Source organism: Pollachius pollachius, assembly GCF_949987615.1.
Source record: "Pollachius pollachius genome assembly, chromosome: 6".
NCBI lineage: Eukaryota > Metazoa > Chordata > Actinopteri > Gadiformes > Gadidae > Pollachius > Pollachius pollachius.
The window spans coordinates 5601301-5623191 of NC_136939.1; the positions used below are offsets into that span (position 1 = coordinate 5601301).

Below are 21891 nucleotides of genomic sequence, written 5' to 3' on the forward strand. Positions count from 1 at the left end.
TCCAGGGGGTTTACTTTCAACTAGACATCTGCGTTTACATAATATGTTGAGTGAAACGTCAGACCCCCCAAGTGAATCCAATTTGCTGGGGACACTGGTGCAACTGGAATGCACTTAACTGAACCTCAACCAGATTTGTATACTCACAAATCAACCACATTTATTATTTCATTTGGGTCACACAAATTAGTTGAGTGCATCAGTAAATAGTTGTGTGAGTAAAAAATGTCTTCCATGTTTAAATTTGTCGGCTCATATATTTTTCACACATTTTCTATCTTCATAAAATAATTCTTGGGAGTTGCTTCAAGTTGCAAAGACCCTGTGCCTATATATGGCAGTGAAACTGTGCAAGCTACACTTCCGTTGACAAAAAACTAGCGGGAGTGTGGATGGACTGCCCTTAACAGCCCTTAGTTCATCATAATTTAACTCATGCAGAAACTAAACAAACAAACAAACAAACAAACAAACAAACATCAGTAGTAATCTTAATTATATCAGAATGCATGTCCTCAACACCCGACTGGAACAGATCAGTCAGTACAATCTGTTTCCTATGAAGAACACAGTGTCGAACCGTGGGTGGACACATGAGCTCATCTGTGACACGTTGAAGACTCCTCGGGCCCTCGCTGTCCCTCCGTTACTCAGATGAGCGCAGGGCGGGAGAGGCTTCATTTTGAGGGGCGTCAGCCGGCGAACCCGTAGCCAGGAGACCCTCCTGATCACATGACTTGCCCACTTTGACCTTCGGCCAATGGGCGGGACGATCCGCTTCAAAGTACGGCGAAAAAACGTCTTCCCCTCCGAGAAACAGTGCGTACTCTGGTTAAAATGGCTGCTACAGAGTCTACTTCTGCGATAACTGCAGTTATGGCTTTGTTTACTCTGCTAATGCTACCGTGACGGCTCGTTGCTACTGGAGACCTCATTACTGTTTTTCTAGCAGCGGCCTGTATTTTGTCATACTCATCAACTACCAAACAGTCCCTGATTGGCCCAAGGAAACTTTGTGTTTTCAGGAAATGGATAGGGCCAACCGACCGCTCTAGCGAATCAGAGAGAGGCAGGTCATGTGATCAGGGGGGGTCTCCAGGCCAGCGATCCCAATACTGATCTACTGCCCTGCGGTCCCGGGGGGTCCAGACCTGGGGAGCTCTTCCAGGACGTCCACATGTCCTCCAGGCTGATGAGGAGGTCCGCCCGGTGGAAGCTGTTGTGCTTGGCCCGGGGGTCTTTGGAGTTCATGTCCTCACGCAGAAACTGAGAGAGAGAGGAGAGAGAGAGAGAGAGAGAGAGAGAGAGAGAGAGAGAGAGAGAGAGAGAGAGAGAGAGAGAGAGAGAGAGAGAGAGAGAGAGAGAGAGAGAGAGAGAGAGAAACACACAGAAAGAGAGACAGCAACACAGAGAGAGAGAGAGAGAAAGGGACAGAAAAGATGAAGAAACAGACAGAGAGGTAGAGATAGAGAGTGAGAAATGGGATGGGCAGAAATAGAGAGAGGGAGGGAGGGAGTGTTGTGTTAAGGCTCAGTTTTGGTTCCAAGTCGACGCATCGCAATGACCACGCAGACACTGTGATAACCTCGACGCAAGGTTACAATTTTTGGGAGGCGCACGTCAGGCCCTTGCGGTGGACGCACAGAGGGTCCGCAAGGACGTAACGGGGAACCGTGAACCCCCTTGCGTTGCATCGACATGGAACCATAACTAAGCCTTTAATAGCTTATCCTTATCCAGCTGCAGCGCAACAATCTAAATTCAAATACATTTAAATTCAAAGTTGTTAGTATGACAATATATATGCATCACATCATCATGTATTCAATACGGCCATGGTGTGATGCTGTGATGCTGACATTTACGTTTTGCATACAATCAGGTGGATTTCACATACTATATATGGATATGTTTTCTTATCCATCTATTGAGTAAGTGAGTGAGTGAGTGAGTGAGTGAGTGAGTGAGTGAGTGAGTGAGTGAGTGAGTGAGTGAGTGAGTGAGTGAGTGAGTGAGTGAGTGAGTGAGTGAGTGAGTGTGAACGTGTGTGTGTGTGTGTGTGTGTCTTACCCCGTCTGTCTCCTTGGTGTCCACTGAGCCATCAGCGTCGTCGTCCATCAGTTTGTGGATGCTGTGAATCGCCTCGAAACTCAGCATCATGTTCTCATCCTCACACAGCAGCTGGTCTATCACACACAGATCTATGAAGAGAGACTCATTCTATTAAAAATATACCTTCAGAGACACAGTCTATTTCTCACAGAACTTTGCAGAGACACAGTCTATCATACACAGATCTATGCAGAGGGACACATTCTGTTAAAAATACATATTCAGAGAGAAAATCTAATACCCAGATCTATGCAGAGACACCATCTATTACCCAGATCTATGCAGAGAGACAGTCTATTACACACAGATCTATGCAGAGAGACACAGTCTATTACAAACATGTCCATACAGAGAGACAGAGTCTATTACACACAGATCTATGCAGAGAGACACAGTCTATTACACAGATCTGCAAAGAGAGACACAGTCTATTACACAGATCTGCAAAGAGAGACACAGTCTATTACCCAGATCTATGCAGAGGGACACAGTCTATTACCAAGATCTATGCAGAGAGTACAGCCTTTTACACGCATGTCTATGCAGAGAGACAGTCTGTTCCACACAGATCTATGAAGAGAGACACAGTCTATTACCCAGATCTATGCAGAGAGACACAGTCTGTTACTCAGATCTGCACAGAGAGACACAGTCTGTTACTCAGATCTGCACAGAGAGACACAGTCTATTTCACACAGATCTATACAGAGAGAAACAGTCTGTTTCACACAGATCTATGCAGAGAGACAATATCAGGCACACATATACACACACAACGAGTCGGTAACACATGTATGCAGAAAGACACAATCAACAAAAATTCTACGCAGAGACACAGACCTGTGAGAAATAAAAATACTAATTATGTAACTATTATACTAACTAAATGTTCACTATTCAAATGTTTATTTAATGGATTTGTTTCACAATCTAAATTGGTTACAAAAACATTAGATAACGAATGCTTACTAAACCGTCACAGAGACATGAGATGTCCTAGAAGCTGCCACAATGGTGCCTTTAGTCTTTGGACACTAGAGAGATCTATGCCCAGTACAGAGTGGGGGTTTGACCGGGCACGGGAAACGAGGGAGGAACTATAGGTTAGACAGAGAGATACTAGTGACAGTTGGTAAGTATAAACCTTTTAAGAGTAAAGACAAGACTTATAAAACCCCAAGAAGAGGACAAACGTACCCCATTGAGAGAGAGAGAGAGAGAGAGAGAGAGAGATGACAGAAATGGATGTCATTGTCTCTTTTTTTACTATCAATGCTATGTTTATCATGGAACTGCTTACCCTGATAGAGTAATAGATGTTTGAAGTTCCAACTCTTCCAAAACATGTGCGATCTTGGTACAAATTGAGTTACCTTTAGTTGAAATACTTCCAATACTATGATATAGATCTAACAAATTGTCCTTTATATACATACATCATATATTAGCACTTACCTCTGCTGTACGGATGGATTACGTAGCTATGACATATGTCTGCAGTGGCGTTCTACTGACAAGTATTTCATCCAAATACATTTCTCTATTGTCAACTATAGCTCAAAGAATAGTTATTAACAGCTAGCTTTGGATTCTGAAATATTTCACTAATAAGGCAAAGCCATACCCTACCCACTGCGACAAACCCTCTTTTTGGAAATCTATTGTATGTCTGGCCTCAACTTCTGCCTAGAGGTCTGACACCTAGAGTGGCGCCCCCTACAGTGTGCACGGGAACTACGGGATAAGAACATGTTGATCTATCGGGGGAATTATGCCTGAACAACAGGCCAGAAAATGATTCAACATATTATGCTTTAATGCATGGACACACAGACAAACAGCTACAAGAAAAACATTGGAGTTAAACAGCGCACATACAGGAAGCAAGGAAGCAAACACAAAAAGGCAAACATTGACACCCTCAGCAAAAGCCTTCTGATGGTGGACAGACAGACGGGTACATATTCATGAAGATATATTCAGAAGAGCACAGAGTCACATACAGCCCGGGATACAGAAGGAGACGGACAGACAGATATAGAGAAAGTCTTTGTCTGTCTAGACAGACAGACAGACAGACAGACAGACAGACAGACAGGCAGATGGACAGATGGACAGGTGGGGAGGGTGGATGAGGGACGACCAGCTACTAGCCTGGTGCCAGGCTCACCACATCACAGTCAGACGTGGGGGGGGGGGGGGGGGGGGGGGATTGTGCTATCACACACACACAAAAATTCTTACATACACACTGTCAATATTAACTCCTAAGCCTCAACCACAGGCCCGGATAGGCCAGGATAAGCCTGGTGTGTGTGTGTGTGTGTGTGTGTGTTTGTGTGTGTGTGCGTGTGTGGTGTTGCATTGTGCACAAACAGGGCGGGTCTTGCCGTACGGGCGGCGGGTCATGTGGCGATCCTAACGAGAGGAAACGCGTCCTCTGTTAAACGCCGGGGACATCACATGTTTTGTGGAATAATTGCTAGTGTAAACAACTCTATTTTCAGTCATTACTAGAACCCGCTTTTGGAAGGGACATAGTTTTGGGAATGTATACTGAATATAGGACCCTGATGGGCATCGCATGTGCCGATTGAAAACACCAAGCAACATTGAATAAAACACACACGTGTCTTCCTAGGGACCAACATGGAGTCTCATACGTGTTCTTGATTAAATACAATTGGGCATCTGGGAACACAGTAATGCTTCACGGGACGGGAGGGAGGAGAGGGAGACAGAGACAGAGAGAGAGACAGTTAGCAGCTAGAGAGACAGAGAGCAAACAAGAGAGAGAGCGAGCGAACGAGAGAGAGAGAGATCCGCTGGGAGATTACAGCCTTCGAGTGCAAAAAGATACCGCCTTTAAAACAGCTTCCTAGACAGAAAAACTCAACTAAAAACAGCAGTGTCATGGACGTACATAAGCAGAACATGTTTTCCCCGGCGATGATAAGACGAGTGAGGTCACTGCAGTGATCAAGAAGTGAGAGGAAACATGGTCATGTGAGTCCTAGTGTTAAGAGTGGGAGGGAGGATGGGGGACTCTGAGTAAGAGGAACATATTTAAAATCGCTTTAGATAAAAAGGCTATCTGCGGCCATTTGGGGCCTTTTCCCCTGCCTACACTAAAACGATCACACCCTCGTCCAAAACACATCCTGCCATACCGAAAGTGAGGCGTTGCAATGCGATGAACAAGGATCTTGATAGCCTGCCATCAGAACAACCGGCAAAGGAGTTTAAAACGGCAGTACAGCTACATAACAGACAAAAACCCTTCGGGGGGTTGTGAGAGAGTAAGTGAGGACGGCCTGTTTGAACTTGTTGGCAGGTTCGCAGGATTCTCTTCTTCCGTCTACAATCGGTGCAGACAGGAATACCACAGAGCTGCTTTGTAGTAGTACCCCCCCCCCCCCCCCCCCCCCCCACCCAGTTGTAGTCTATTCTGGTGTGGTCTAGCCTTGCCTGGCCTATGTCAGTACTGCCAAATTTCCTCTGCTCTGATCTCTCTATCCTCCAGTCTATTACAGTCAGCCTAGTGTTTGAGTCTAATCTACTTGGATCAAGACTAAAAGCAAGTCAGGATGCCACCGATGCAACTCTGTCATGAGATGACAGAGATGTCTTCCTCAACCCTCCTTTCGTTCCTGTTTTATTTCTAACCGTGCCGAATCATCATGTCGTTCTGGGCACTGCGGTTCTGGTCGATGTCAGTGGTGGTGGAGGGAACAAATCTCTGTGGTCAACGGAGAGGCCGCCCTCAACTCCATGACACCCCTGAAGAACACAAGACCCTTTCACCATGGATGACCAATACCACACTGCGCTGACAATCGGCTCTGGACCTCAAAATGCGTGTGAGTGTGTGCGTGTAAACGCGAGTGTGTAAGAGTGTGTGTGCATTTAACTTGACATCCAGCCAGGCCATTCTTTATTTAACTGTCACAACAACACCAAGACCTATGCCACACATAGTACACTTACATAGTCCCGCATGACAGCCAACACAAAAACACAACACAGTGTGTAGATACCAATGTACACACAGAGATATATGCCCCCCTTCTCTCGCTCTATCTCAATCTTTCAATTCAAAACGCCTTTATTGGCATGGAAAAAAAGGTTTCCATTGCCGGTGGTAAGAAGCCAAAAGCAAAGTATGATTTTTTTTCAAGTAAAATACAAAATTTAGATAAACATCAAAAAGTTTCATATTAAGTACTACATATCTAAAAAGTGAAATATGGAATACAACAATTATATTTAAAAGTTCAGTATAAAATACTGTGTGTGCGTGTTTTGTCTCAGTGTGACAGTGTCACTGAGTGTGTAGCTCAGCATGGAGGACAAGCATAGTTCTCTGGGGAGCTGGATAAATATTAGGACAGTGTCCTCAGTCACCTGAGGAACCAACGCAGCGGTGCAGACGCTTATCAGCAGGGGTTTACGTCCACAGAAACACCCTGGTGGGGACTGGGAAGAATCACAACGCTTGGATATCCCGCAGAAAACAATGTCAATTCTTAACAGAAGATAAGAGGTTTGACAGCTGTTCAAACCTGCTGTAGATAAGGATTAATACGCCTATCACTAATGGCTGACACGTTTGAGGAACCCCTCTGTGTGCTCTTTAATCCTGACCGCGGCGTCCACACAGGTGAACGCAGTCCTAATCGCGGATGGAAGTTGATGAATCACGCCCACGCCACTTCCCAAACCCTCTCAGGTCAGAGGAGATCACATACTCACTACTGATTCTCGCGGCGTCAGAATTATTTGTGCGTATCCAAATCCGAAACGTGAGTTCAGATCAAGCCTTGACATACTCCAAGTTCAGTAAATCCATCTGGTCTATCGATCACTTCCTTCTACCTTGACGGAAGGAAGACGTTATTTTTTGTTGTTCATTTCCATATCGCTGTATTCAATGACTTCCTGGTTTAGGATTGCCAATTACAGCGTAATTTATGTAAATCGTACATTGTTGTGGTGATGCAGTAAAAGGTTTTATCACCCAGTAAACAATACAAGATATTACTATCGTTTACAGATGAAATCTACATTGTTATGACACACCGTGTTGTTTTAGTGTCAAATTAAACAGAATGGAGTGACTTGCTGACCAACTAACAATCGTCTAACCAAGAGTACACGCTGTATGTCAACACGGCATTTTGCCTGCGTCAGCTCCGACTATGTGGGGACAACAAGCGAACAGGTCTGTCGATGGCCGCCAGCATGTGCCAGGCTTTTCAGGATCAGATCGAGTGAGCCAAGTGTCAGAGCCGCGGGCCTCTTGTGTCGATCAAGCCCAGTGGTGTCTCTCTGCGTCCCCTTCGACACCCTGGTAGCCTGGAAGGGGATTCATTTATATTATATATAAATGTATCCCCTTCCAGGCTCACCAGGTAGAGTGTGTCTAAGGCCCAGTCCTTACTGCAGCGACCGGGGTTAGATTCCTGCCCGCCGTCCTTCGCTGCATGTCTTCTCCTCTATTTCCCATACCTTCCTGTCTTACTCACACTACAATAAAAAGGAAGAAACCTTCAGAACAATCTTTAAAATGAAAAAAGGGGTACTTTAGTCACAAAAACTAATTTTAAATAATCTTAAATCTGAAAGCAGAAAATCTCAAATCTGGGTGAGCGCAACGTTTCCCTTTCTTTCGCTTCATATTCCTTTCAACCAATCATGTTGCAGGAGGCGGGTATCTGTCCGAGAGCGCATAATTACCGAACACACCCGCCAGCAGTAGTCTGCAAAGGCCACAGATACTCAGGGAGAGACAGTAGTCTGTCTCCCCCCCGGAAGTTCTGCTGTAACCAAGTAGGCCTGCCTGATCCCAGATTAAGGGGGAACCCTGACATGGCCCAGCACACGGCCCCTGGCTGGACAAGGCGAGGGTGGAGGTGTGTGTGTGTATGGAGGGGGGGGAACTTAACCAATAACCCTAAAAGGTAAAAAGCAACGAAACCTCGAGCAGAAGAGAGTGAAGTATCACCTTTCCAGGACACATCATACTACGGTCTCCTGTTGGAGGCCCGGCGAACACGGTCAGATCAGTGACACGTGGGAAAAGAAAAACAAACAGGCCGGCTCAAACGCATTCTAGAACAGTCTTCATGTTAAGAGACTCAAAGCCCTGTAGGATCACCCGGGGGACCATGTGGTTGGACAGCTGCTGAGCTGCGTAACCCCACAGCCCAGTTTGCAAACAAAGTCCGAGATAAGGCCGCCGCTCCCATAGATGTACACTGATGTTATTCCACGGTAGCCATTTGAAGATCATTGAGTCACTTCGTTTTTATCAAAGCAAGTATCAGAGTGGATTGTTGGATCCTGTGTTTTTTTAACACCGAATTTTGCAGATAAAGACAGAAATGTGAGGAGGAGGTGGAAATGAATTGACAAAGATTAATAGAAGTGAAAGTATCTATGGCTGGACAGTGCAGCACTGTTAACAGTGTGGTGTCATGTGACAGTTCTTCTCTGCTACTAATCCTAATGTCAACAATCCTGGTAGAGGCAGAGAAAAAGAGAGAGAGAAAAAAAAGAGAGTAAAAGAAGAGAGAGCGAGAGAGAGCGAGAGCGAGAGCGAGAGCGAGAGGAGAGCCTGTGAAAGATTAGCGAGGTGAACCAAACAGCAAAGCAAAGAGCAAGGGAGACAGAAACAGGAGATGGAAAGAAGGAAGAAGAGGGGGTGAGAGAACGGCCTTCTGTGACACGAGGGGTAAGGGAGGGACGGTCTTGCATCAGCAGCATGACAATGGTGATGCGGTAGATTCTTTCCACGTTAACAATAACAATATACTGTTAAGTATTCATTCCGCCGCAACAATAGATCTGCAGCGAGCGCTGCATCATAAAACCCGCTGTATGACCACTGATCTCTAAAGGATCTGCAGGGAACCATAAGAGCGGAAAACCTCATCCTCTTTCCAACAGAGGCCTGGTGATGTGTCCGTGCTTGTTCAACACAGTTTGCATGAATCCAGTTTAACAACTATTATTCAGTTCTATGAAGTGTAATGCAAGCATCTCTAGATGATTCGCAATAGGCTGAGGAATAGGCAGGAGAAGATCACGTCAGTTACAAGTAAGACATGTCGTGCTAACACGTTCACAGATGTGCTTCGTTAACTCATCAGCGCTTCATGAAAACATAACTTGCTCATAATAAATAATACAAGGCCCTCATCCTCCCACGGTGCATACTTATAGTTTATTTCGGTCTCTTGTTTCCGGTGATGTCACAAAAAACGTCAAATTCAGGAAGTTGTGGTGGGCATGCAATGGCTCCCACCCCCACAATCGCTGCAACACACCCGGCCCACACACACACACACACACACACACGACATAGAACGGAACCAAGTATTACAAACTACAACTTGTCTCCCTGGTATCTGGACAGCTGGTTTGTTTAAAGCACTTCAGGTTTGACTCTGAAGTTCTCCATGCCGAGATGTTATTCAGCCATATTTGTTCCACACTTGCGGTTGGCCAGCCTTTGACATCCATTCTATTCCAAACGACTGTTTAGCAGCTCCCATGGTTGTGTGTTTGCCTTTCACAACACAAATAAGAGCTCCTGAACTGCTCTGGCCAGGTAGTTTTCTCCGCTAGTCCACACAAACCAACAAATCAATACTGTTTTTACAGGCCACTGCTCACGCTCAGAGACTTACAGACCGAGGCGCGCAGTAAGAACTCTGAGCGAAGACCGTGGCTTTAAGCTAGGCTACTAACTGAACGCTCTGTTAACAGTACAGCAATCCCCTCATTTCACAACATGGGACTCAGAAACTCACAGGTTTTATGAGCATTTGGTGGACCCATTCAACTCATACTTCAAGTTAAAAAAAAATACTTTATTGTCCCCCAATGGGGCAATTTGTTGTGCAGTAGATACAAATCCAAGTTACACAGTAAAAAACACTATACAATCAATAAATATTAGCCAATAAATATATAAAAATAATAATACACATATACTATATATATATATACATATATAGAATATATATATAGAAAGGCAGCGGCTCGTACTATTTAAACCATAGTACGTACACGAGTACTCTGCAGGCTCAATTGAAATCCAACAGGCGGAGAGGAACGGATTGAGGAGGCATAAGGACACCGAAATGGATTAGCCTTTTGCATCTATACAAAGGATGTGTACATGCATGTTGCTCCGCACTCTGATCACACTGCCTTAAGCACAGCCTCAAGCCTCCCCCAGGATTGTAACCGCACACCTCAGGCCCTAAATCCATGAGCGTGTGCGGTGGCGTGTTCTCATAGCTCGAAACTTGTGGATGTGCACATCTATGGGCTCTATTGGATAAGAAATGAACCCAGCCACAGCAGTTTGTACACTCTACATTTATTGGGCAAAACAAAGACACAGCTGGGGAACTGCTAGACACTCATTTGGAATAGAAGGCTGCCAATGGCGTCCCACTGCCCCCCCATTTCAAAACCCAGATACGCCTTAAGAGGGGCTGAGTGGTTGAACAGAAATCATGGCTGATTTATATCTCGACATAGACAATGGGACTGATTTACCTAGCACCAGCCAGTGTCTGTGTGTGTCTGTCTTTGTGTGTTGTTTATTTTGGAATGTAACGGATTCTCCTGGCCGAGATTCTAACAATAGCACCAGAGGGAATCATCACATGTGTGTCACACACACACACACAAACACACACACACACACACACACACACACACACACACAGTCCTCTTTTCTCAGATTTTTTCTCTGTAATTCACTGTATCTGAAGGTCGTGTGCATGTTGTGATCTGGGACCTGTTGCATCATGAGCATCTTCTATACATCTTCTGCAGATGTAGTCACTCGGCAGGATGTTTCTTTGTCACACACACACACACACACACCTCCAGATTTCGTCCAGATATTTACAAAGCGGGTAAACTTCTTCCAGCCTCGTGCTTCAGCTCCTCAAACCTTTCCCGCAAAGTCAACAAACACAAACCTCTGGATGTGTCTGAGCGTCGGGCAAACACTAACATCACACACTACTGCGGGTCCATGAGCTTCAGTACAGGCACATTTCAGGTTTTAGTGACGAATAGTTGTTACGGATTATTGCGTAAGAGTAAAGAGCCCAAGACTTGTTAGTGTTGAAAGGTGTGCCGGGAGGGCCTGGGGGCACTGCGGCCCCAAAACGAATACCGCTTGGGACCAGCATGTCCCCCAGTGTCTCCCAGCCTGAGTCGGGAGGAGACCCCATGCATGTATGGGGACCAACGTGTAACAGCTAGGGTCACGCTTTGGCTTCCTAATGACCAACAAACCAGCTGTTGGTTCTATAAACGACACAATCGTTCTGGTATAACACGCACACGCACACACACACGCACACGTTCTCACCTGAAGCCTCGCTTGCTTCTTGCTTGGACGTCAAAGAGCGGTCAATGGGGTCTTGGTGGGTACCGTCTGCCGCGCTCTTGACCCATACACACACGAACAGCAGGCCCACACTCACAACCCGCAAACACCCCATGGCTGTCGGGGACAGCGATGGGCAGAAACTTGGAAGAGAGAAACCTAGACGGGTCGTTTTTAGTTGTTTTTTTTTAAGGAAAGAAAGGAAATTTGATAAGAATGAGATCAGCCTTACAGCATTCAAATGTAATCACGAAAATCTAAATTGAATGTGTCCTAAATAATGCATCCAATGCACGAGTCGAAAAGATTTTTTAGGAGCCAATGTAGCAAGAAATGCACAAGTCCCTTGAGCGGGGACACTTTTCTACTTGCAACTAGGCTAAATTAGAAGCAGAGTTTTTTTCATGTTGGCTTCCGTTTACCGAAACACATCAATAAGATGGATTAAAAGATTGGTTTCAGAGAGCAGCGTTTTAAACGTGATCAGGCAAAGACACTGAAGCAACATGTTGATGCGAAAACAAAAATATTCACAGGCGACTCAAAACGACTCGTCACATCTGTAGCCTACCGAAAAAACAGCAGCCTGTCGCACTCGGAAGTAAAGTTACGGGGATAATAGTTGTTAACCTTACACATAAACTTTCTGTACGGTATCTCGCTCACCTTTTATATCATGCACCAAGAGCTCAGATCCCTCCAATATATGAACGACTGTAATATGTCCAATATCAATAGGTGAACAACGCAAAACCCCAGTCCAAAACGAATGCTATGCATTTAAAAACATCACATTTCGGTCTCGTTGTGCTCTGTCGCAGCAGGAACAAACTCCGACAGCCGTCCAGCCCTACTGGGCAGGTAGCAAATAGTATCGCTTTGATTTCCAAACGGAATTAATAGATCGGATGAACATGAAACAAAAGTGCCGATCCCTCCCACTGAGCCAAACTCTGCGTCCGAACCCAAGTTGAGCAGAAGCCCCGGAGAGCACTCTGGGCCGTTGAAGGGCGACCTCTGGTGGACAGAATGTGGAAGCGCACCTATCGGCGGGGCTCGGTCTTCTTCGTTCCTGTAGAAAAAGGCGGGGTAGCATTTGGGAATGTTTGATTGGAAGTGTTCACAGGTATATCATGCACTAAGGTTGGAACTAACTTTCCTGAATTATGACAAAAATGCGACATGTTAATAAAAAGTGTCTAATCTATGCGTTTTTTTTCATGTAATCTTTTTATTTATTAAATAATGTGCCTTTTTGCCGTATTTCATTCGTTTTTCGCATATATATATATATATATATATATATAGGCATAGGCTCATGCATCTTAAAATAACATGTCATGGTCTCTAAGCGCAAGAGTGGAGGTTTCGTGTCCGCCCCATGCGTTTATTACAATATCTCCTGCCCTTACAAAAGAAGGACGGCCAAATAAACTTCCTCAAACTCAGCCGGGGCCGTTTAAAACACTTCCTCTCCTCAGCGCCACCAAGTAGAACATACTTCCTCTACTCAGCTCCGCCCGGCCGACGTCTGACAACCAGAGACGAGAGAGAGCGCCCGAGAGAGACAGACCCGCTGCTTTTCTCCGGCGCAGACCCTACTTCTCAGCGCGGAGAGGACGGCTATGATCGGTAAGTTGTGGGGATAATCACGCTCGACTCAGATAACCAATATACTGGCCAGAGTGTTTGCTATGGATTGTTACAGCTGCGTTTTTATTCCTCTTGGTTTGATGTCCATGAATTGAACGCCGACCCCATAAATCCCTGATCCCCTTAAAAGTTCAGTTGAGAATGTTCGGCGGTTTGCTTGTGGTTTTCTTCTGTTTCTTGCGTTGAGGTTATAATTCAACCTCAACCTAAGAAACACTGCCAGTTGATGGAGAGGGCGACCACTCCCCAAGAATGTTGACATGACTTTTCACACTTAACTTTGAGAGAAAAGAAGTTGCGAACCGACTTGATACTTCGCGTGCGCGCGTCAGTGTGCGTGTTAGTAATGTTCGTGTGTGTGTGTGTGTGTGTGTGTGTGTGTGTGTGTGTGTGTGTGTGTGTGTGTGTGTGTGTGTGTGTGTGTGTGCGTGTGTGTGTGTGAGAGAAAGAGAGAGAGATAGAGAAACACACACACACACACACACACACACACATAAATTACTGGGCAGGAGAGGTATGGTAGAACAAACAATTTAGGAACGTTACAAAATAAAACATTATTTCGTCTTGCGTCTTGCCTCCTAACAGCAGCTGTTTCAAAATAAACCAAGTCTCAATCAGATAGCGGTCTCTTTACAGTAAAATAAATGACACTTCACACACCGTTATCGTTCCAGCCTGCTGCCCCTGCTATAAATAGGATATCCAGGAAGCGTATTGTAAACCTGATACCATCAGCTCGCTTGTAAACCTATCAAACATGGCATTGTCCAATCAAACAAGCCTTACCTGGCTGGTGGTGAAACACACATCACCTGGTGGGTTGGGTGTACTTGTCAACAGGACTAACCGACACACTACTTGTTACCTGCTGGAAAGCACAATTTATTGCTTATATCTAAATCACACTTTTGGCATTTGCAATAAGAAAATCGTGAAAGGTTGCAATTCAATTTTAAAACCAAAATGTGAGAAATGTTTAAAACATGAATAAATCAGATGTAATACGGTTGTATATTAAAATAGAATTACGAACCGTTCAACACAGCGCTTCCTTTTTATTATTATGTTTGTGTTACACCATGACGATAAATAATAAATAAATAAATGATCGAGGACTGCTGTGAGGTGTAAAACCCATCTTGTATCAAAGAGCCAGTAAGTCATATTGGTTTCGCTTTTGGACTGGTACTTTGGTTCTCATACCATTAATCATTAACCGCCATCGACCATCAGTGTATGTTAACGCAATATAATAACTGCTCCAATGCTGCCTAACATGAAGCGTGGTATCAATGTTTTGAATACTGTAGTCATGTTTGAGAATATCTCTTGTACACATTATTTATGTGCTCTCAGTCCTTGACGGTGAAATATGGACCGGATTTTGGATTGTTTCCTCGTATTGTGATAGATGTGAGCAGATCCTCAGTGAAACACACAGGCTTATAGACGACAAACACAAAGCAGAAGGAACACGCAATGGCAAACATGAGGCCAACAGGCACTATGGCAGAAGAGGTTACTGAGAGAGAGAGAGAGAGAGAGAGAGAGAGAGAGAAAGAGAGAGAGAGAGAGAGAGAGAGTTACTAACCCTCTCTCTCTCTTTCCATTCCCCCATCTCTCTGGGGGGGGAGAGATGGAGGGATGAAGAAATACCGATTGGAGGGATGCGAGAAATAGCAAGGGATATAGATGCAGGGACGAAGAAAGAGAGATGGAAGCATGACTAGAGGGAGAGAGAGATGGAGGGCTGAAGAGAGGGAAGGAGACGGCATGGAGAGAACGAGAGGGAGTGAAACAGAGATAGAGAAGGTGGCGAAATACATAGACAGAGGGCGAGATTGAGGAACAGAAAGAGAGAGGAACAGAGAGAGAGAGAGAGAGAGAGAGAGAGAGAGAGAGATGTATATGGTAAGAGATGCAGAGAGAGGGAGAGAGGGTTGAACAGGTCAGCTGGCCAACACCCCGGTATGAAGAGAGGGTCCCAGAGAGAATGGTGTGTGAAGCCAGAGTGACATCACTCCATCCCGGCCCATGCCCCGGAGATCGGGAGAGAGAGGGAAGACAGACAGACAGACAGACAGACAGACAGACAGACAGACAGACAGAGACAGAGACAGAGACAGAGACAGAGACAGAGACAGAGACAGAGACAGAGACAGAGAGTGGGGTTGGGTGGAGGTCCCCAGAGTTTGGGCCGAACATGTTTCGCTTTCCAGACAAAAATTGCTGTGTGTGTGTGTGTCCGCGCGCGCATGTGTGTGCACGGGTTGGCCGGAACTGCCTGATAACATCTCTGTTGGAAACCGCTTCCTTGTGCGAGCATAATTTCCATAAACACAAATACTAGAACATGCAAAACCACTGGCCATCAACGCTCCCATCATGTGTTACTGATGTTACTGTCTTTAGGGGCTACTTTGTAGTCTCTCTTCTTCAATCTTCTTCCTCAGCATTACTTAAGCCCTTCTTTGTATTGTGTTGTATCTTGTATCTCTTCCTTGTCTGCTTCTCAAGAATTTCACCTCCGGGGGATTGATAAAGTGTTATACCATCTTATCTCATTTTCATTAATGACTTCAGAGATGACTAGCGTGATCCAAACACACAAAATACTAAGACCAAACCAAACCAGTCAACTGTAGGAGAGAAATGACTAGCGGGTGGTACTGACACTTAACGGGTTTGTCAGGCTGACGATACTAACATGAGATAACAAGCAGAGGAGTCATGCCTGGCTTTACATATTGAAATAACCTGTGATATTCAAATCAATGTCACCATATAATGTGAACGACCGTACGGGAATTATGAGATGGTTGTCTGATAACTGCGCCTCAACTCAACCGCAATCCACCAAAATGAGCTTGGACCAAGAATTGCTCACGTCACGCTTGTTTGTACGGTTCTTTATCAAATGAAATGTTTCTAAAGGCTTGGAAACACTTCACTTTAAGTGTATTTTGGTGTGTTTGGATCACGGTAGTTATCTCTGAATTCATTGATCAACATGAGATAAGATTAGATAACGCTTTATTAATCTCGGCCACAGTCAAACAAGTTGATGGCGGCGTCCCATAATTTGAAAGCAACAGAGAAACTCCAAAAGAAGCAATAACCCCCAAAAGAAGCACTAAGGAATATGTGAACAGGTCACAGAAACCCTAAGGTCACTCTGAAACCATTCAAACCTTCAGAGGGATGATATGGTCTTGCAGGCTGGATGTTTACCCTGATCAGTTTCAGTGTTTCGCGCTAGTAACATAACAAGAAAAATGTCTTTCTCATGGCTTTGGGGTCCTGCTTTTCTTTGACCGGGACGTTGTGGAATGTATTAAATGCTACTCAAGCAAGATCCTTCGTATGTGGAGCCAATTTATGCCTGAAGAGAAAAGAAATGTCAGACATTGCGACAATGTTTCTAAAACACTGTCAGCCTTGATGGGTCTGGTGTGCGGTCTGAGTTCTGACGTGCGTGTGTGTGTATGTGCGTGTGCCTGTGTGCACTGCAGGTCACTGAGGGAGTCACCGGTCAGAGGACAGCTGGTTGCCATGCAGAGCATCAAGTGTGTCGTCGTGGGCGACGGAGCGGTGGGGAAGACGTGTCTCCTCATCTCGTACACCACAGGAGCCTTTCCCAAAGAGTACATCCCCACAGTGTTCGACAACTACAGCAGCCAGGTCAGTGTGGGGGGGGGTTAGAGTGTGTGGTGTTCGCACAAAGCTATTGGTTAAATAACTGTATTTGTGCGTGCGTCAAGGCTAGGAAGCTGAGTATTTTCCAAAAAGGCCCTTTTTGGCCCAAATGTAATATGCTTTTCGGGCATTTTCTGATAATTTCCAGTGAAATACAAAATATAACTCTTTATTTTACTGGGGGCATTGGGAAGCACCTGTCATTTCTAACCCTGGTGTCCGTGTGTGTTTGTTGGTCTGTATGTGTGCGTCTGTCTGTCTGTCTGTGTTTGCATATATGTGTGTGTGTGTGTGTGTGTGTGTGCTTGCGTCTGGACTTGTGTGTGTGTGTGTGTGTGTGTGTGTCTGTGTGTGTGTGTGTGTGTGTGTGTGTGTGCGTGTGTGTGTGTGTCCTTCCCGGGCCCCAGGTGACGGTGGACAGCCGGACCATCAGCCTGAACCTGTGGGACACGGCCGGTCAGGAGGAGTACGACCGTCTGCGGACCCTCTCCTACCCCCAGACCCACGTCTTCATCATCTGCTTCTCCATCTCCAGCCCCGCCTCCTACGAGAACATCAAACACAAGTGGCACCCAGAGGTAAGTCGACCAATGGCTAACACACTAGGCCTCAGCAAGTCCCGCCTTAAAACTCAGTCAGTGACCATGTTGTGACAATGGTATGCTGTAGGAACATGACCATATATAGGTCTTGTTTTTATAGTCATCTTGTTAGCTATCCTGGTGTAACAAGTTCATATTTCTATGGTGAGTAGTGTCTACAAAGAGTAGGTGGTTGCTAGTCATTTTTCCTCTTATTGGTTTATCCTTTCTCTTTAGTGTTAGCTGAGCTTATCTCCCACTGGTTTTTGTAGCGAGCAAAACAAAAGCTGCATCTATGGTTGGTATCTTTATCGCGTCAAGTTTGTTTGAATATCATTTGCAAATCACTAAATCATTCCACACCATTGGAAGAACACAATCCATGTGCTTTATTCATTTTGACGTAGAGTACTATGAGTTCTCTAACCCTCGGAAAGCCATGAAAAGAGTTTAGAGGCCTTCCTACTTGAAGTTGATGATCTCGCTTCAATGCCATCAGATTACAAAGAAAAAAAAGGCACATTCATGTGAAAAGAGGAATTCAATCAAAAAGAGGAAATGAAGTAAAGCGTAGAATGAAAAAGAAAGAATGAGAACTTTAAACTTCTATCTTACTCCCACTTACGTTCTATAATTGTGTATCAAATGTAAACTCAAAATCTATTAACTGTCATTACTCCGACAATATTTAGACACCCCCATATTCTACATTAAATTATTGATCTCCTCAGTGATTGCTCATCTCAATTTTGAAAGCAATAGTGTTTATATTAACAAAAACAATATGAACATTTCTCTACGTAGGCCTACAAACTTTATTTTCAGGAAGCTACCCAAAACAATTTCTTGTGAAATAGTACATTTTATACTTTAGTATAAAGAATAGTAATCGCTGTTTCCGCAAAACATTTGGAGCATTGTTTTGTGCTAATGTTGCGGATCGCGATTTGAAGAAGTACTAACTCATCTAAGAGTATTATAAATAGTTTATATAAAACGGGTACATTTTATATAAACAATAAGGGCGATAAGCATTAACCTGACCTAATAGTCTAGTGAGCTTTTCCTAATGATGTTGTTGTTTACTAACGGTCTTCATGTTAATTAAGGTATTAATGTTAACATTATTTAATAGTGTTAAGGGTTAAACACCAACCCTAACTCCAATGCTTATGCTATGCAATGCTTATTACTTAGCTTTATTATAAAATATAAAAATCCTACATATTTATGAAAATATGAACATATATTTATTTAACAGAAAAGTGACCATAGCGTTTCCATAGGAGGTCATGACACATTTCTTTCACAACTCGTGTCCATGCACCAGAGTGGCATGACCTGTGTGTGACTGTGTGCTCCTCCTCCTCCCTCTCCTCCCTCTCCTCCTCCTCCTTCTCCCTCCTCCTCCCCCTCCTCTTCCTCCTCCCTCTCCTCCTCCTCCTCCTCCTCTTCCTTCTCCTCCCTCTCCTCCTCCTCCCTCTCCTCCTCCTCCTTCTCCCTCCTCCTCCCTCTCCTCCTCCTCCCCCTCCTCTTCCTCCTCCCCCTCCCTCTCCTCCCCCTCCTCCTCCCCCTCCCCCTCCCTCTCCTCCCCCTCCTCCTCCTCCTCTCCCTCCTCCTCCTTCTCCTCCCTCTCCTCCCCCTCCTCTTCCTCCTCCTCCCTCTCCTCCTCCTCCCTCTCCCTCCTCCCCCTCCTCTTCCTCCTCCCCCTCCTCCTCCCCCTCCCCCTCCTCCTCCTCCCCCTCATACTCCTCCCCCTCCCCCTCCTCCTCCCTCTCCTCCTCCTCCTCCCCCCTCCCCCAGGTGTTCCACCACTGTCCTGGCGTCCCGGTTCTCCTGGTGGGCACCAAGAGCGATCTCCGGAACGACGCGGAGACCCTGCGGAAGCTGAAGGAGCAGAGCCAGGTGCCCGTGACCCATCAACAGGGCTCGGCGCTGGCCAAGCAGATCCACGCCGTGCGCTACCTGGAGTGCTCGGCGCTGAACCAGGAGGGCATCAAGGAGGTGTTTGTGGACGCCGTGCGGGCCTTCCTCAACCCCCAGCCCGCCGTCACCAAGAAGCCCTGCGTGCTGCTCTGAGGCCCGGACTCGTTCACACGGGGCCCACCCCGCCGTGCGCCGCCAGAACCCCACCCCGACGCCACCCTGCACCCCTGTAACGAACTCTGGCTGAACCACCGACCCAACCTGATCGGGACAGGAAGGGACAGTCAGATATAGATATATATATATATACATATACATTTATTGTTATTATTTTGTTTTTATTTTTAATCCCATCGAAATGTGGGAGGATGAAAGTGGTTCTTGGGTTTCAGATATTTCAGATTCTTGTTGCGGAGAGGCCTCCTTAGGGGACCAGGTCAGTCTCACCCCCACTGACTCTGTATGGGCTTTGTGTTTTTTGGTGGGTCCAATTGCTAAGCAGGAGGGTCTTAATGAGTCTAACCGAGAATAAAATAAGGGGGTAAGCACAGGGAAAGACCTAAGAGATAAACACTATTTACTGTTTTAAAATAGTACATAGAGTGCAAACTCAAGTTAGGTAGGGGGAAAGGATGGTAATATAATGCCTTTGCATTGTACTACATTAAGACTAAAAATATATATATATATTTGACACAAGCAACCAGGTGATTCCAAAGACCTCCTTGGCATTTAATTCAAATTACATATCAGAGTGTGTGTCTTAGATCCTAACTGGACAGCCATGCTTTTTGTTGGTTTTCAAAGTTAATTGTACCTGTAAACTCCCCTATTACCATATGTGTCAAAGTTCATCTCCTCAATGCCTAACTTATTATTTTTTTATTCAACCAACCGAAAAATCCCAATGGTGTCTGGAATCTTTAGCCAGCGCTGCTTTTTAGTAACCATTCAACTAGCTTCTTAACTTTGTCGCTTTGAATCCGCGGAAGTGAAACCAGCTCATTTACCATTGACTGTGCTGACACAGAACTCTGGGCGATTACAACGCAGTTTCGAGTTAAGGAAGACACGTCCTTACTCTTAACTTCTTGGTTGGTCGGGGCTTATAGAATGACGTAAACGGTATAGACTCTGCAACACACTGACATCGTAAATTGAGTTTGGTTGTTTTGTCGTTGCATTTAGCAGAGGTCCCTGTTTATGCATTTATTGGGATTATCTCTTTAATATTATTTTAAAGATAGCCATTTCCATTCATATCACAGACACCCGTAAAGGATTAATTGCTTACTCTATCTTTGTACATAAATGAGACCAGTGTATGAGTTCCTGTTTCAGCCTACTTTGCAACCAGCTACACAAGTGGATGTATATGCAGTGCTACTGTTTACCCCTAAGAGTCTGCGTTCCAGGAAGTCCTCCTTCTGGAGTTTCCTTTGACGAGGCAGGGAGCCACTTCCTCCTCTCCCTCATTTCCTGTCAGGGGATGAGACATTCTGGAACCCACACAATTAGAACAGTAGGAACTGGTCTATTCGTGGCAACATGGCTGCCGTAACGTTTTGATGTTTTTAATTGTTATAAGAATCTACATTTTGTGAATTCTGCTTGTCATCATCTCAATATCCCTGTAACAAAGGTGGTCAATTCTTAATCTACCTAAAAACATGGAATGTAATCGTAATCAAATTCATATTCTATTTTGAGATTAAGGTTCATGTTTATTTTTAGTGTCTTAGGATCAGATTCAAACAAGACGTTGATCAGGCTAGTAACTTCCCCACAAGGTTAACAAACTCCATTCAACAATGCTAAGACAGACAGACAGACATTGCAGTAAATATTATTCATGTTAGCATTTTCCCGAAGCATAACAAATCTCAATTTACTTTTCCCCGGGCCTCACCTTGTGGGATGTCTTCAGTGAATGTCCTTTGTTTCGAATATTTATCAAGCTGTAATTTATGTCCTGTTTTATTTTTTTATGACTTGTTGTAATTGAATATTGTTGGTATTTGTGCAAATATTCTGTTCATTCCTGTGCAATTAAATAAGAAGGCACACATTGTCCTGTGTCTGCCATATCACAAGCGGATATTGTGTCGCAATGGGTATTTTTCGGAAATACCTTAGAATAAGCCAAACTCTATTTCCTCAAATTGTCCAGTCCAGTTGAAGTCTAACCAGTGACCTTTTTCTAAATGACCAAATGTCTAAGAAAAACTTGAAATTATACTAACGTAAAGACCTGTAAAGGTTGTGTTAAGGTGGTTTGCATTTTTTTAATTCAATATTATGACCAAATAATATTAATAAAAAGGTTTTATTTATTTGTTAGATGGATTCAGTTGGATTTTCATTTTCGTGGTTGGCCTGGTTTCCAACCTTGTCATACTAGACCAAACAAGCTCATAACATTGATTTGAAGTTAAACAAAAAGTTAATTTGGGGGTTCAATTACTTGAGTGAAATGTTTTGTTTCTGCTGTCAAGCTTTAGA

General features: G+C 44.7%; 2 protein-coding genes across 5 annotated transcripts in view; one reads left to right on the forward strand and one right to left on the reverse strand.

Annotated features, from left to right (window-relative positions):
- Positions 1-12480, reverse strand: part of LOC307077054 (stromal interaction molecule 1-like) — a 28376-nt gene extending 15896 nt beyond the window's left edge. For 2 of the 4 annotated variants that reach the window (XM_079738314.1, XM_079738313.1), the window contains exons 1-4: positions 12197-12480; positions 11513-11689; positions 2071-2201; positions 1152-1266 (exon numbers count right to left, since the gene is read on the reverse strand). In XM_079738314.1, coding sequence (XP_079594440.1) covers positions 1152-1266; positions 2071-2201; positions 11513-11645 — 379 coding nt within the window. In that variant the 5' untranslated portion in view covers positions 11646-11689; positions 12197-12480. Of the gene's footprint in view, positions 1-1151; positions 1267-2070; positions 2202-3567; positions 3733-11512; positions 11690-12196 lie in introns of those variants that run through there. The other 2 variants (XM_079738315.1, XM_079738316.1) reach the window with 2 other exon arrangements.
- Positions 12481-12989: 509 nt separating this feature from the next.
- rhogb (ras homolog family member Gb) lies at positions 12990-21487 on the forward strand. Its single transcript, XM_079738329.1, has 4 exons — positions 12990-13162; positions 16699-16867; positions 17290-17460; positions 19267-21487. The coding sequence occupies exons 2-4, from the start codon at positions 16739-16741 to the stop codon at positions 19540-19542; spliced, it is 576 nt and encodes a 191-aa protein (XP_079594455.1). The 5' UTR covers positions 12990-13162; positions 16699-16738; the 3' UTR covers positions 19543-21487.
- The last annotated feature ends 404 nt before the right edge of the window (positions 21488-21891 follow it).

Coding starts and splice junctions, on each gene's coding strand:
- rhogb (XM_079738329.1), top strand. CDS start 16,739: ATGCAGAGCATCAAGTGTGTCGTCGTGGGCGACGGAGCGGTGGGGAAG. Junction 16,868..17,289: donor TCGACAACTACAGCAGCCAG/GTCAGTGTGGGG, acceptor CCCGGGCCCCAG/GTGACGGTGGACAGCCGGAC. Junction 17,461..19,266: donor AACACAAGTGGCACCCAGAG/GTAAGTCGACCA, acceptor CCCCTCCCCCAG/GTGTTCCACCACTGTCCTGG.